Below are 14,531 nucleotides of genomic sequence, written 5' to 3' on the forward strand. Positions count from 1 at the left end.
TGTAAAAAAAATAACGTGGAAACGATTTGCTTTGGTATATTGAATTTGTGAATGATTACAAAAAGCTTTATATGACATATAAATCACTTTACCCCAAATGTGTATTCCCTTAAGCAAATATACAAAAAGCAAAGCTTCTGACTAGATATTTGACAAAATGTCAGTTGTAAAGTAAAGCAACAGACAATTCGATATGGCACTGTGTGGAAAGGTGTTAAAAAAATTGGCAGTGGTATTTAAAAAACGCTTAACTTGAAAAACAAGTTGAAGTTGTGTTCTTTTTAATTAATGTTAGATTTCAAATATTCATCCCCTAGCTCTTTCAGCTATTCATGAAATTCTCAATTCTAAAAATATTCTGATCGCGAAGAGGCAGATTTTGTGCTTCTATCTTTCGATAACATCTAATCATTAGATCTCGAGATAAGTCCATTCCCAATTTATTTTAATTGAAGTATTATTGGATTGACAGTCATGTGGATTAGACAAGAAAAGCTTGACCTAACATTGTTTTATTACACACATAGTTTTATTACTGATGTGTAAAAATTGTTGGTCTTGTTAGGACTTTCCAAATCACATCAATAAAAAAATAATAATTTAACATTTGTAACATGACATTATGCGGTCCCCCTGAAGTATCCAATAATTTATTCTTACTTTTTATGAGGCAGTGCTTTTCACATGACCTCATACTGACCAGTTACTGCTGCATTTACTCATGCTGCTGCAAGGAGAACAACAGACAAGCATTTATTAATGCAACATATAGTACAGACATCTCCAAATTGTGCTTGAGGGATTGTTATTAACTGCTAACTTGCCTTTAGCCTTGCATGTTTTCTAGATATTTATCACATTGAGTCACAGAGGGATGAAGGCTGTGTCCATCTCCAAACCAAGAAATCCTGTCCATTTATTCTGCTTGTCTCTGTGCGAATCCGGGACTCACTTGCTTCAAGAAACTGCACGGATTTCAGCCAGATCTTCTTCATCTTCTTCCTGATAGAAAAACATTTTAGAAAGTTTTAAATACCCTATAATAAAATGTGCTTTGTTTCAAATGAACTGATCTAGAAAAAACGATTATAGTGCAGCAAAATCATGAACATGTTAGCATATTCTCCACTCTTAGAAAGCGATTTCAACTAAACATTTCAAAGATGATTTTTTTTCTCTTTCTCTTCACTTGTCATGATGCCGTGATTATATTTTTATGAGCAACGGAATAATGATAATGCACCATTATCAATATCTGACAAGTTAAATTTTCTCCAAAAGAGAAGATTTTGTTCATTAAAATACTCGCAATATAATTTTTTGAATTGACAGAATAGGTACTATATGGCGAGAGTAATAGAAAGAGGGGCAATAACTAAGAGGTGTGGTCACCGAGGCACCACCAGATTTTTTACTTTCTTGTTCAGGATCACTGCTAGTGGTGATAAAAATCAAAGAATGGTTGGCCATTTATCTCTGACATAAAATGTCAACTGGACAGTAATTAATATTTTGCAGACACAAAATTGCTGGGGTAAAATTGCTGACCCAGCGGGTCAGGCAGAATCTGTGGAGGAAATGGACGGAGTTTCAGGAGCCTGTCCATTCCCTCCACAAATTAATAATCTGTTTGAGCAGTGGTTGACAAAATATAATTGTCCAGTTGGTTCGGACTAACTTTAACAATAATTATTTCACATTACCAAAATGAACATTTAATTTTTGTACCGTAGTGTATTTGACGTAATTTCATTTTATTGCAGAAATACAACTGTATTACTGCTGATGGTAACAACTAGAAGCAGTGAGGTATACACATAACAATCGTGTTATTTTAACAAAGTTAACAAGTTTCTATGTGTAATAGAACAAGTTGGAACTACAGAAATATGCATAGCTGTTTTGTGCGCAGGCCTTCAAAACAATACACTGTCAATCATACAGCATTATTTTTGGCAAACATTGTACCTGTCTTTGGGTTGAATTAGTGTGTCTCGGACATGGGGGATGGGTACATAAGGGACAAGTTCCAAATCCTTTTCCCATTCTTGATTGTGAGCACGAATGACAGCTGTTTTAACAAAAAAAAAGAATAGTTGAGTTTTGTGATCTTAATCAGACAACCTCAGGCTGAGATTTATATGTACTTATACTAAAGAGCTCTACATTCCACCCTGCCTTATTAGCTGAAAAACACAATTGGCTAGAAGTTAGACTTTAGATATATTGGATGTGTCAAATCAATGCATAGATACAGAATACAGAATCAAAGGCTAATTAAATCAAAGGCTCATATTGTTTGTCAAATCAATGCACCATATAAAACACCAATCAAAGGCTCATTAAAAACAAAGCATGAAATCATGACACACTTGGTTAATGAGATTGCTATTGTGGTGCACTTACATTTAAGAGCATTGAACTTGACTTGTATGTTTCACACATGGCAGCTGGGTGGGTCAGTGCTTCTAAAGTCCTTTCAGTCTGTGAGGGTGGGGCGAAGCTGCCAAGGCTTACAGGTTCCCAGAGATATCAACTTAGCACGAATAAGGCTAATTGCACTTGCCATCAATAATGGCCCAGTAATCCGCAAAGGTTGTCAGTCAAGGATTAGGGTCTTGTGAGATGCGGTTTGCAGTTTAATGGAGAATCCCCCGAATGTGGTTGGCTTTATACCACATCCCAAAAAGATGCTGATAGTTTAATTTGTTACTGAAGGAAAAATGAATGGAGTTGATTGGCCTGAGAGAGAATAAACTGCAAGTCTATAGGGAAATAACGGGGAATGTTGCTGCTATAATTGTTTTGATGGGCTGGAGAATTACAGTGCCCTCCATAATGTTTGGGACAAAGACCCATCATTTATTTATTGCCTCTGTACTCCACAATTTGAGATTTGTAATAGAAAAAGATCATATGTGGTTAAAGTGCAGTCAAATTTTAATAAAGGCCATTTTTATACATTTTGGTTTCAACACGCGGAAATTACAGCAGCGTTTATACATAGTCCCCCCCATTTCAGCTGTGGAGGTCTTCCTTGGCCTGCCAGTCCCGTTGCAATTAGTAAGCTCACCAGTGCTCTCTTTCTTCTTAATGGTGTTCAAAACAGTTGATTTTGGTAAGCCTAAGGTTTGTCTTATGTCTCTAACAGTTTTATTCTAGTTTCTCAGTCTCATAATGGCTTATTTGACACAACTTTGGTCCTCATGTTGATAATAACAATAAAAGTTTCCAAAGATGATGGAAAGACGGGAGGAAAGACTAGGTGCTGAGAGTTCCCATATACCTGCATTAAGGAGGCAATTAAACATTCCTGATCAATTACAAACACCTGTGAAGCCATGTGTCCCAAACGTTATGGTGCCCTGAAATGGGGGGGGGACTATGTATAAACACAACTGCAATTTCTATATGAAGCCAAAATGTATAAAAATGGCCTTTAATAAAACGTGACAATGTGCACTTTAACCACATGTGAGATTTTCTATTACAAATCTCAAATTGTGGTACATAGGCAAATAAATAACTGATGGGTCTTTGTCTAAAACAATATTAAGGAGGGCACTGTAGGCAGAGAGAAGCAGACAGAGCCTAAGGAGTAGCAAATAGTGTCTGTGATGAATTCCACTGCCCGATCATTGCACAGCATTATTTAAACACTACACATAGAACCAATAGCCCTTGTTGGCAAACGTGGTCAAGTTTAGCAATATCTCATAGATAATACACAAACAAATAATTAGAAATTATACAGTACCTATTATCTTATTCACCATTTCATACATAGCTTGTCGTTGTTCTTCCATTTTCCTAGAATAGTATTTCAATAGTAGCAATGCAATCCATAAAAGACTCAAAACTATATAAAATGCAGAAAAAAATGGAAGGTTTCTTTTTTGTTTAATGCGTGGTGGCAATACAATTAGTTAAACCTCATATAAAGTACAAGCATTAATTTAGAAGCTCCGATTCCAACTTTTCATAAGATAAGAAACAGGAACTACAATAGGCCAAGTGAACCCTGTGGGCTGCTCCACTACTCAATAAGATCAAGTTGTGCTGATTTCAGACACAGCTTCATTTTCTTGCTTATTCTCCACCTAACACTTGACCCCCACTATGAATTTGCACTTGCCCATCTCAACCACAAAAATAATTCAACGTAGTGTCACTCTGGGGTAGAGAATTCAAAGGTTTATGACAGAATATTTCTCCTTAAATGACCAACCTATTTTTCTGAAGGTATACCAACTAATTCAAGCTTTCACCTATGAGAAAAAGCAGTATCATCTTTCCTGTTTTTCTTCAGAACTTCATAACATTTCAATAAGATCACCTCTCATTCTAAAATCTAATGAGTTTTGGGCCCAATTTCTTCACCCTTCCTCATGAGCCAGTTCCTTAATTTCCAGTAATAATCTTTCTCCAAATTGCTCTTTTGGCAGGTATTACCCCCCCCCCCCCCCCCCCCCCCATATAACAGGGAACAGGGCCATATGCATCTCCACATCAGTTTTATGTAGTCATAGCAAGATATCCTTTCTTCAACACCACTCTCTTACAAAGAAATGCAGTGCTTGCATGTTGATTTTACAGTTTTATCGAAGGCACCCGGGACCATCTCTGTCAAATTAAAAATATACTGCAATTCCACAATTTTGAATTGATATACATGACTATTTTGACTAAATATTCATATGATAAACACAAGATGACAAGTTAAACTAAACTACAGATTCAACCAATTATATCACAATATCTGTTTTTATTCTCAGGATAAAGAGAGCAGTATGTAATATTGAACATAAATGAATCTTCTGAAAATACCGATCCAGTAACTTTTAATTTAGGAATAATTGATCCAGGAATTATTAAAACTCCACAGAAACCTTCAATTACTGCAGGACTGTTTATTTTAAAATCCAAAAATGATATCTAAATAATAATTCCTAAGACTTACCCAAAATAAAAGTCAGCATTCTGCTAAGAATGGTAAAAAATGCACGCTGCAGGCGACAATACCAATTCATCTGTGGACGAGTAGATTCAAGACAAGCCACCTGACCTATTGAAGTTATTTTTTCCTCAGAGTCTTCACCAACTAATCTGTATACAAATTAAAAATATATAAACCAAAAAAATAATGAGTTTCTTCAAGGGCACAGCTGTAAATGTTAATATTTGCTTTAAAAATTACTTGAGGATAAGTGATTTTAAAGTTACTAGTAAAATGTTTTAATAATATTTTTCATTCTTTTTCCACAAAAGAAACTTTAGTAGCAAGACCATAAATTATGAAGTTCAACTCCATTGATTGATATTCGCAATTACAAAGTTAGAAAGGCTTAACAAAATAAGGAAATGAGACAGGTGCAACCAGTGATCCATTATGTTTATGTGGGAAGACTACAGTTTGAGAGGCAAGCTATTAGAGTTCCTTTGCATGCCTGTTTTACATGACCGGCCTCCATTCTTCTAAATGTGCAGCACCCCTTAGCAATAATGAAGTATCTCGACAGCCATCCTGTCATGCCCCCTCCCCCGCAGGAATCTTGTACATGTATTCATACAAGCACATTGCTCATTCTTCTATACACCAAAGAATATAGATCCAATTCTTTCCACAACTTGTGGTGGTACCTTGTAAGCTCCGTTTGGACTGCTGTCAAAGACAGTGAATCCCCTCTTAAATATGGGGACCAAAATTCTACTCTAGGTGTGGCCTTATTAGAATCCTCGAAACAAGTGCTTTGCTGTTTTTAAACTCGAAAGCTTTGGCAGGAAAGATCAATGTGCCATTCCCCTTCCTAACCATTCACTGGAACTGTCTGCTAACTTTTTAGAATGTGTACAAGAATATCAACACACCTTGTAGAAACAAAGTATTCCAGATACTGGTTAATACAGTAAAGGACACATAGTACTGGATTAACTCGGCAGATAAAGCAGCATCTCTGGAGAACATGGATAGGTGATGTTTTCGGTCAAGTCACCTGAAGCATCATCAAACCTTGTCCTTCAAGGTGCTGCCTATTCTGCCGAGTTACTTCAGCACTTTGTGTCCTCTTTTTAAACCTATATCCCTTTCTACTTTGCTCATCCATAGTCTTTCTCCATTTAGATAGTAAGTCATCAATTCAGGGTAAAAATGATTTCAAATGTAAACTGTGTCTTTTCCCATTCACCATTTTGGATATACCACATAACCTAAATATTGAAAAAGTTGGTGAAAATCATTATGTAAACAAATGGCATAGGTACATAATATTTGTTATGGATTCCAAAACTCTCAGTAATTTAAATAGCGCTGATTAGCTGCTGTAACTTGGGAGATAATTTTTTTTAGCTCACCTAATTCCAAGGTCCCGTGAACTCAGCATAATCCACCGAAGCGCCTCATTAAATTTACTTACATTAGGAACTTTTAAAAGCTGGGAAAACAATACAATATGTAAATAACAAATAATGAACAGCAGTTTTTTTTTAACAAACTTAAGCTCTTATGAAATTTTCTGCAAAAATCTTTTTTTTAATATAAGATATATCCATCACTTTCAGGGTATTTCAGGCAGCATTTACAAATCAAAATCTGCAGCTCTTGCAGACATTTTGGACCAATAGTATTAATTCAATTGCATGACCTGATTGTGGGGTTTATCTGCTTATTTATCAACAAAGCTTTAAATTTACTAACACACCTTCATCTCTCCTGCAGACAGGGACCATATCTCGCAATTTAGCTATAAGACTGGTGCGGGAGGCAAATATTTTCTTGTAAATCTTTTCGGCAATTATGTTAAAGTGTACCTATTATGATTTAGATTACCTGATCTCTTATGACAATTTTATTATATTTCTATTAAATAACTATTAAGCACAAGTACAACTGACTGGCATAATATTATTATATGACCAAATAAACTTGCAAAAACTCATTATCAATTCAAAACGGAAGATTTGTTGGATTATAATGCACGAGATTCATTAACTCCAAGGTGGACTGTTCAAACGAAAATTCATTACTGTGGTGCATTTCTGGTGACAATTAAGTAATTCCATATAATTCTATGAATATTTAAATGGTAACATTGCACAACTATATTTCATCCATAACTTGATTGAGTTTTTAATGGTTTGTTCTACACCATGATCCTTCCAACTCTAAAGGCTGCAAATAAACTTCGAACACTTTTCGTTATTTGAAAAAAAGTTTAAACTTAAAACTAGACCAGGTGCAGTCTGCTCCCCCAACGCAACGCAGGGAGGGGGGGGGGGGGGAGGCAGCGAGCGGGGCTGAGCCGAGAAGTCAATGTCGTCACTGGAAAGTGGTGGAATATTCTGTTTCACTCTACCGTTGGGGGGGTGGGGGGGGGGAGTTGTGACGTCACTGGAAGCTGGTGTTTTAAGCTATCCATTGTGATTGGACGTCTGTGAGTAGCATTGTGACATCATCATTTGAAGCTGCTGGAAAAAGGCTCTCCGTGAGAAGCAGTTTTTGCCTTTGTTTTAAATTTCAACAATTAATAACTTCGGAATTATAGGTGGGAATGCGACAGGAAGATGTTTATTGCCACCAAGGGGAATATGGAAGATGTGTGAAAATGGGAAGGCTGTGGCCTACCGTTTGGAAGAAGATAGGGAAACTAGATTGACACAGAGACACATCGTGGGCACAAACCGAAGACTTTTAGTTATATTCAGATGAATTACTTACTGTTAAATGTGTCTTTACATCAATCATAGGCACACATTTACTTGTCAGTGGTGAGTTAGAGTCACATTCAAATTTACCTGCAAGGATATAAAAACAATTGTCCCTAAATACAATTATACATTCTAAAACTGAAATGAAGATTGAACTGAGAGATCCTTAGCTTCACCAGAAGGCCAAATGGCATCAAATTATTCACTATAGACATTAGAGATACAGCGTGGAAACAGGCCCTTTGGCCCACCTGAGCGCGTACTGACCAGCAACCACCCCGTACACTAACATTATCCTACTCACTAGCGACAATTTCTTTTTTTTTTTACACAATCCAAATAACCGACAAACCTGAATGTTTTTGGAGTGTGGGAGGAATGGGGCACCCAGAGAAAACCCATGAGGTCGCAGAGAGAACATACAAATTCCGTATGGACAGCACCCATAGTCAGGTTCGAACCTGGAACTCTGGCACTATAAAACAGCGACTACCTATGCTGCCCTGATTTTTGAGCACCACTCATTAGGAAGGTTGTCCAGGGAAAGGTAGACAAAAGTGCTGGAGAAACTCAGCGGGTGCAGCAGCATCTATGGAGCGAAGGAAATAAGCAACGTTTCGGCCGAAACCTTTCTCCAGGGAAATATAGAAACATAGAAAATAGGTGCAGGAGTAGGCCATTCGGCCCTTCGAGCCTGCACCGCCATTCTAAATGATCATGGCTGATCATCCAACTCAGTATCCCATCCCTGCCTTCTCTCCATATCCCCTGATCCCTTTAGCCACAAGGGCCACATCTAACTCCCTCTTAAATATAGCCAATGAACTGGCCTCAACTACCTTCTGTGGCAGAGAATTCCACAGATTCACCACTCTCTGTGTAAAAAATTATTTTCTCATCTCGGTCCTAAAAGACTTTCCTCTTATCCTTAGGAATGGGTGCACATGTTATTAAACAGCAACATACCCAGGGTGAAAGATTTCAATTGTATAGGAGACTGAAGCTGGATTGCCCATCTTAGATGGGATAGTTATTAGTAATTCTATTGAGAATATCTGAATCTGTAGCACATTCTGATGTGAACATCAACTATTTTAAAATCAGTTGAAGACAAAAATATTTTTCAGGTTAGTAATATACAATATAACCCCATCATCAATTTTCTTAATAATGAACACAAATATTCCAAGTAAAAGGAAAAACATAAACTTTATGGCCAAGAAATTAATCTTTGAAGCCTGGAAACTGCCGGGCAGTGCTGGAAGCTTCAGAAACTTACCTGCTACATCTGCCAAATACTCATATATTCCAGTCAATAACCTCATTAACATTTTGTGCTCTTCAGCTCTGCAGAACTGGAAAAATAAACTCAATAAATAAAAAAGAAATAAACCAATAAATTACTTGCATGAAATTTTACATGGATCTAAAGATGAAAGTGTACTGCATAATGTTTGGATTTAAACAAGTCATGTAATGCGCCCTTTATTCAGTAAGTAATAAAGTGCTCACGAATTTTGTTATTCTTCACTTTAAATACTTGTGCTCATCTATTATAGAACAGCGACCTCCAGTGGGCCATTCACGCACAGCCACCATTGGTTTGGCGATTCTAAACGTTTGCACAATGAACATAAAGTGCAAATATAAACATATCAATGTTAAACAATACAGTATCATAGGTCCAAAAGACACAAGTAACACCTGATCAATCTTAGAATTATATTGATGATATGAATGGACATGAAATATTGTAAATTTCCAACCTTAGTGAAATCAGAATTTTAACCTAATGTAGTAAAACTAATATTTGCTTCATTAAATAAATTCTGAGAAAATTACTCGATATAGCAAAATTCTTCAATACTTCTTTGCTTCAACGAATGGTCTCCTTATTCAAAAAGATAAAATACACCTGTCTTATTACTTCCCAGACCTGGTCTAGTGTTCATAATGACAACCTGCTGGTTGTGCATTTAATGGGATAGACAGATGCAGAATGTCCTATTTACTGAAAAGCATAGGTTATTGAGAATTGGTTTATATTGTCTAGTCCAGTTACAAATGCCACAATGAGAAGTGATTTTGACATTGCAAAATGCCATGAGCATTCCAGTTAAATAGCTTTGATGTAATTCGTGATAAAACAATCAATAAATGAAACCATTAAAATCTAATGTTCCGACGTACATATTTAGTATCAATCTTAAGCACAATGTCACAATTATTTTGTGTCTTTAACCAATTGAAAAATTATCCTTCACCTTTATAATCTGAACACATGCCATAACTTTTAAAAGCAGTGTTAATGTTAATATTTATATCCTCACTAATGTGCAATATTTCCAATTGGGAATGAGATTTGAACAAAAATGTGGCACCACATTATTTGATCGCTGATTATGTTATTTGGAGATTCTGTTAACATGGCACCAAAAGTCAATATTGGTGTTTATCTAATATTTTCACTTTCACTTCATAACATTTTCACTTCAATCCAATCAGCAAAAACTAGGCACCCATTTTGCCAAACATTTGTGCTTGGTCCACTGAGACCTGCAGGATCTCCCAATTGCTAACCATTTTAACATCCATTCTCGTTCTACCCATTTTGTCCTGGGCCTCCACCATTTGCTGCGTGAGGTCACATGTAAACTGAAGGAACAGCTTCTCATATTCCGCTTGGGTACCATACAACCCACTGGTGTGAACACTGAATTCTCAGGTTTTTGCAACAAACCCCCACCTCCACACTTTTTCCCTTGTCTTCTTTATACCCCAATTGGACGCTCACTCATTTCCCCCTCCAATATATACCTTCCTCTGGCTTCACATTTCATACCTCTTCTTTTGTCATCTCACTACCTTTTGTCTTTTCATATCTGGCGTTTGCACAACCATCTGCAGATTATACCCAAAGGGAATGAAAAAATAAGCAATAATTTCCCACCATATGCTGACCAACTGGAGAGTTCAAATACTTATTACAGTTTTTGAATATTTGTAAGGGTATTTTGGTAATTTGAACATCTTCAAGGGGAGAAGACAGGGCTTTGTTGGGGTTTATTGATCCCACTTACATTAGTATGGCCACAAGCTTGGTGCTGATGCAGGAAAGCAAAAGACACGCTGTCTGGGTTCTGGCAATGGTTTTCTGACCATGCTATGCTGCTAGATTCTACTTAGATCTCAATGGCGGAGCAACAACTGGTTGAGATTCACTGGTATTTACTGAGAAATCTTTTTTTTTGGATCCTACACCAGATTAAATCTGATACGGGATCTGCAATGGCATTCATTAAGCAAGTCAAGTTTATTGTCATATGGTTACTTATCATATATCTTTGTATCACGATATTGGGAAAGGATTAAAAAAAATCTAATCTGGATTTGATGTTCTGATTTATGTAGAAAACTCCAAAGAAAACTACTATTAGAACTAGAAAACTACGAGATCAAATTATTTCTAACTTTTGAGAAGGAAAAGTTACTCACTGTGTCTGTCTTGCCACTGCAATCAACTGGCAACATCTGAACTAAAAATATAAAAAGATTGTAAAATTCCAAATTAATGCATAAAAAGTCAAATACATGTACCACATCAGACAGGATTCCTACACTAGGTTTCATCTGATATTTAGAAAAATCAGCTAAAAAGCAGGAAATGGAAGCCAATATCATTGCAATATCGTTGCCTTCATAAATAGGATGGCAGAGGCAAAAGACAAGTTTTCATCATTCATTATTTATACTAGTTACATCGTCAAAAACTACAATAGATTTGTCAAGTATGATTCCGAGGATTTTTTTCTAGTTGAGGTGTATAGATATAATAATATACATGCAGACAATGGGAGGAAGGTTAACTGAGGACAAAATAAAGATGCGTAAAATTATGAGGTGTACAGATAGGGTAGACTGTAGAAAGTCACTCCTCATATCAGAGATGAATAACATCTGAGCACATATTTAGGTTAAGGAGGAAAAGATTTAGAGGGGATCTATGTGATGCACAGAGTGGTGCGTAACTGAAATACACTGCCTTAGAGAGTGGTGGAAGCAGAATCTCTGACAGTATTTAAGAGTCCAGGTGAGCACTTGAATCAGCTGGGTGTAGAATGCTAGTGGCCAAGTATTGAAGGATGAGATTAATACACATTGGTTCCTGCTGGTTAGCGTGGACTTGGTGGGCTGACTGCATATTTCCACGCTCTATATGGGAATATGGCGAAGGATAATCAGTGATTCCTGGGATGGTGGATATGTGGCTTGAGGAAATATTAAGCAAACAGTGCCTACATTCTGCAGTTTAGAGAAGTGATTTTATTTAAATATATAAAGGACTAGCTGCTGGGACTATATTTCTTTGACTGGGGAGTGCAGAATCAGAGGAATGCAGCCGCAATGCAAGAGGTCAATGTAAAACTTCATCCAAAGGTCAGTTAAAATATTGTGCTCTATCCTGGTGGTGGCTCAATTGCTGCATGTTTTCAAGATAGAGATGAATGGATTTTTGGATATTCAATTGGTCAAGGAACAGCACGTTCATAAGATATCAGAGCAAAATCAGGCCATTTGACCATGGGTGATCTATTCTTCCCTCTCAATCACATTAACGCACCAAAAGTGGTCAAAGATCAATCATAGACTGACTGAATAGAATGACAGGCATAAGGGACTGAATGGCCCACTCCTGCTTCTGCCTTCAACCTGGAACTTCTGTAAACAATCAAGGTTTCAAAATGCCTGATTAACTTCACATGTGGTATGCATACTTACTATTTTCATTTATGTTCTCCTGAGATCCTTCAACTAATCCCAAGGCTTTGACATAGACTAATGCCAACAACACCAGGCACAGCACAATGGTGGATATGTACAGAAACCGCGAGAGGTAAAATTCAAATTGAACCAGATGGGTTTTATGCCTTTGTTTCTCATTATTAGCGGTTCTAGCAGAGGTTCGGTGCATGTGGCTTTCATCCTCATTCTCTGACCAACTGTCTAACCGCCCTCTATAGCGGGTATCGGAATACAAGCCCTTCGAACTTGTATTTGAATAGGAGTTGCCAAGTTTGCCTCTGTATTGATCCGACGAAAGGCTGTCTGATTTCCTTATGTATGGATCTGAACTCGTATCCTGCCGTTTTCCTGTACGAGAGGCCAAATTCAAGCAGCTGGTTCCCCTCGTATATGTATTTGAAAACAAGCTGTCAGTTGTCCCTTTATATCGATCTGAATGTAGGCTGTCAGTACTCCCAAAATATCGATCTGCAAACGTACTGTCAGTTTCCCTATTGTATTGATCTGAATACAGATTCTCTGTTTTTCCTGTATATTTATTTGCCAATAGATTATCAGTTGTCCCCTTAAATCGATCTGAACTCGGTCTATCGGTTTTTGTCGTGTATCTATCCGAACGCAGACTGTCCCTTTTATATGAACCCAAACTGTCAAATATCCTGGCGTATGGATCCGAGTACTGGCTGCTAGTTGTCGCCGCACCTTGTGCTGAACCCAAGCTGTCAAATGTTCTGGCGTACGGGTCTGAATAGGAGCTCCTCGATTGGGAGTGGGAGTCGGTGTAGGATGTTGCCCGGTACGGCCGGTCTGTTGGCCCAGGGCCCGCTGGTTCCCAGCGCCCGGCATTGGGTCTGTCATCGGCCGAGGCGTCTGTATCGTCCTCCTCTGGATTCTGGTAGTCCTGGTGCTGCCAGGCCCGGGAAGCACTGGAGGAGACCCCGGTGCCAGCGAAGGCCGCGCTAGGCCGCAGGCTCTCCCGCTGCGCCGAGATGGCGGCCGAGCCCCCAACGCTGCGGGAGCTCCGCGTGGTCCGCCCGCTCCTTTCCTGCAGCCGCTTCTCCGACTGCAACTGGGCTAATTTCTTCACATAGAGCGCCCTGGTGCTGTCGGTGACTGGGCCCGCCGCGTAGCCCAACGACTTCAGCTCCCGCCTCAACTCCATGTCGCTCGCCGCCATTTTGCCCAGACGCCGATGACGTCCGCTCCGGGGTTGAGCATGCGCATTCAGCGGCGGCCCGCGTCACGTGACGGGGGAAGTTGACTGAGCAACCAACTGACACCAATTGCTGTTGGAGGAGATGTTTCATCTTGTGGCCAGTTGTGCCTTCCCACCCTGTAATTCATCTGGTGAATCTGTTGAATTAATTGCCTGTCCTGCCGAGTTTCTCCAGGATTTTGTGTCCTTTTTGGTAAAGCAGGATCTGTGTGCAGGAAAATGAACTGCAGATGCTGGTTTAAAGCAAAGATAGACAGAAATGCTGGAGTAACTCAGGGGGTCAGGCAGCATCTCTGGAGAAAAGGATGCTTCTTTAGAACTTGTCGTGTATCCGAATGCAGACTGTCACTTTTAAATGAACTCAAACTGTCAAATACCCTGCCTATCTTGTGTCCATGTGTTTGTTTTGGCTGCTCCTAGAAATTTATTATCGGCTGGGTCAGGAGTAGCATTGACAGAGATCGAAAAGGCCCACAGAGAGAGGATGGGGAGAGGATAAAAGCATTTTATAGGGATGCATTGTAGCTTGTTTTGGGAACAGTTCCAACCAAGACCGTAAGAAATTGCAGAGAATTGTGGACGCAGCCCAGGCCATCACACAAACCAACCTCCCTTCCATTGACTCCATCTACATTTCACACTGCCTCTGCAAGGCCACCAGCATACTCAATGACGAGTCTCACCCCGGTCACTCCCTCTTCTCCCCTCTCCCATCAGGCAAAAAATATAGAAATGTGAAATTGCACACCTCCTGATTCAGGGACAGTTTCTTCCCAGCTGTTATCAGGCAACTGAACCATCCTATCAT

At 38.6% G+C, this 14,531-nt stretch overlaps 1 protein-coding gene across 2 annotated transcripts; it reads right to left on the reverse strand.

Annotated features, from left to right (window-relative positions):
- Positions 1–844: 844 nt before the first annotated feature.
- lemd2 (LEM domain nuclear envelope protein 2) lies at positions 845–13,702 on the reverse strand. Of its 2 annotated transcripts, XM_033042512.1 has the most exons (10): positions 13,056–13,702; positions 12,484–12,983; positions 11,200–11,240; positions 8,984–9,059; positions 7,715–7,791; positions 6,352–6,431; positions 4,961–5,106; positions 3,758–3,859; positions 1,969–2,071; positions 845–1,002 (listed from the first exon to the last, which is right to left on the reverse strand). In XM_033042512.1, exons 1-10 carry the CDS (start codon positions 13,682–13,684, stop codon positions 855–857), a joined length of 1,902 nt encoding a protein of 633 aa, XP_032898403.1. In that variant the 5' UTR covers positions 13,685–13,702; the 3' UTR covers positions 845–854. The 2 variants fall into 2 exon arrangements, with proteins under 2 accessions (XP_032898403.1, XP_032898402.1); XM_033042511.1 differs by having other exon boundaries at positions 12,484–13,702.
- Positions 13,703–14,531: the final 829 nt, after the last annotated feature.

This window comes from Amblyraja radiata, chromosome 24 (genome assembly GCF_010909765.2).
Source record: "Amblyraja radiata isolate CabotCenter1 chromosome 24, sAmbRad1.1.pri, whole genome shotgun sequence".
Taxonomy (NCBI): domain Eukaryota; kingdom Metazoa; phylum Chordata; class Chondrichthyes; order Rajiformes; family Rajidae; genus Amblyraja; species Amblyraja radiata.

Excerpts from the sequence above, each read along its gene's own strand:
- lemd2 (XM_033042511.1), bottom strand. The coding sequence starts at position 13,684 with ATGGCGGCGAGCGACATGGAGTTGAGGCGGGAGCTGAAGTCGTTGGGC. Across the intron at positions 5,107-6,351 it reads TCACGGGACCTTGGAATTAG|ATTAGTTGGTGAAGACTCTG; the intron begins GTGAGCTAAAAA and ends ATTTGTATACAG. Across the intron at positions 1,003-1,968 it reads CTAATTCAACCCAAAGACAG|GAAGAAGATGAAGAAGATCT; the intron begins GTACAATGTTTG and ends TTTTTCTATCAG.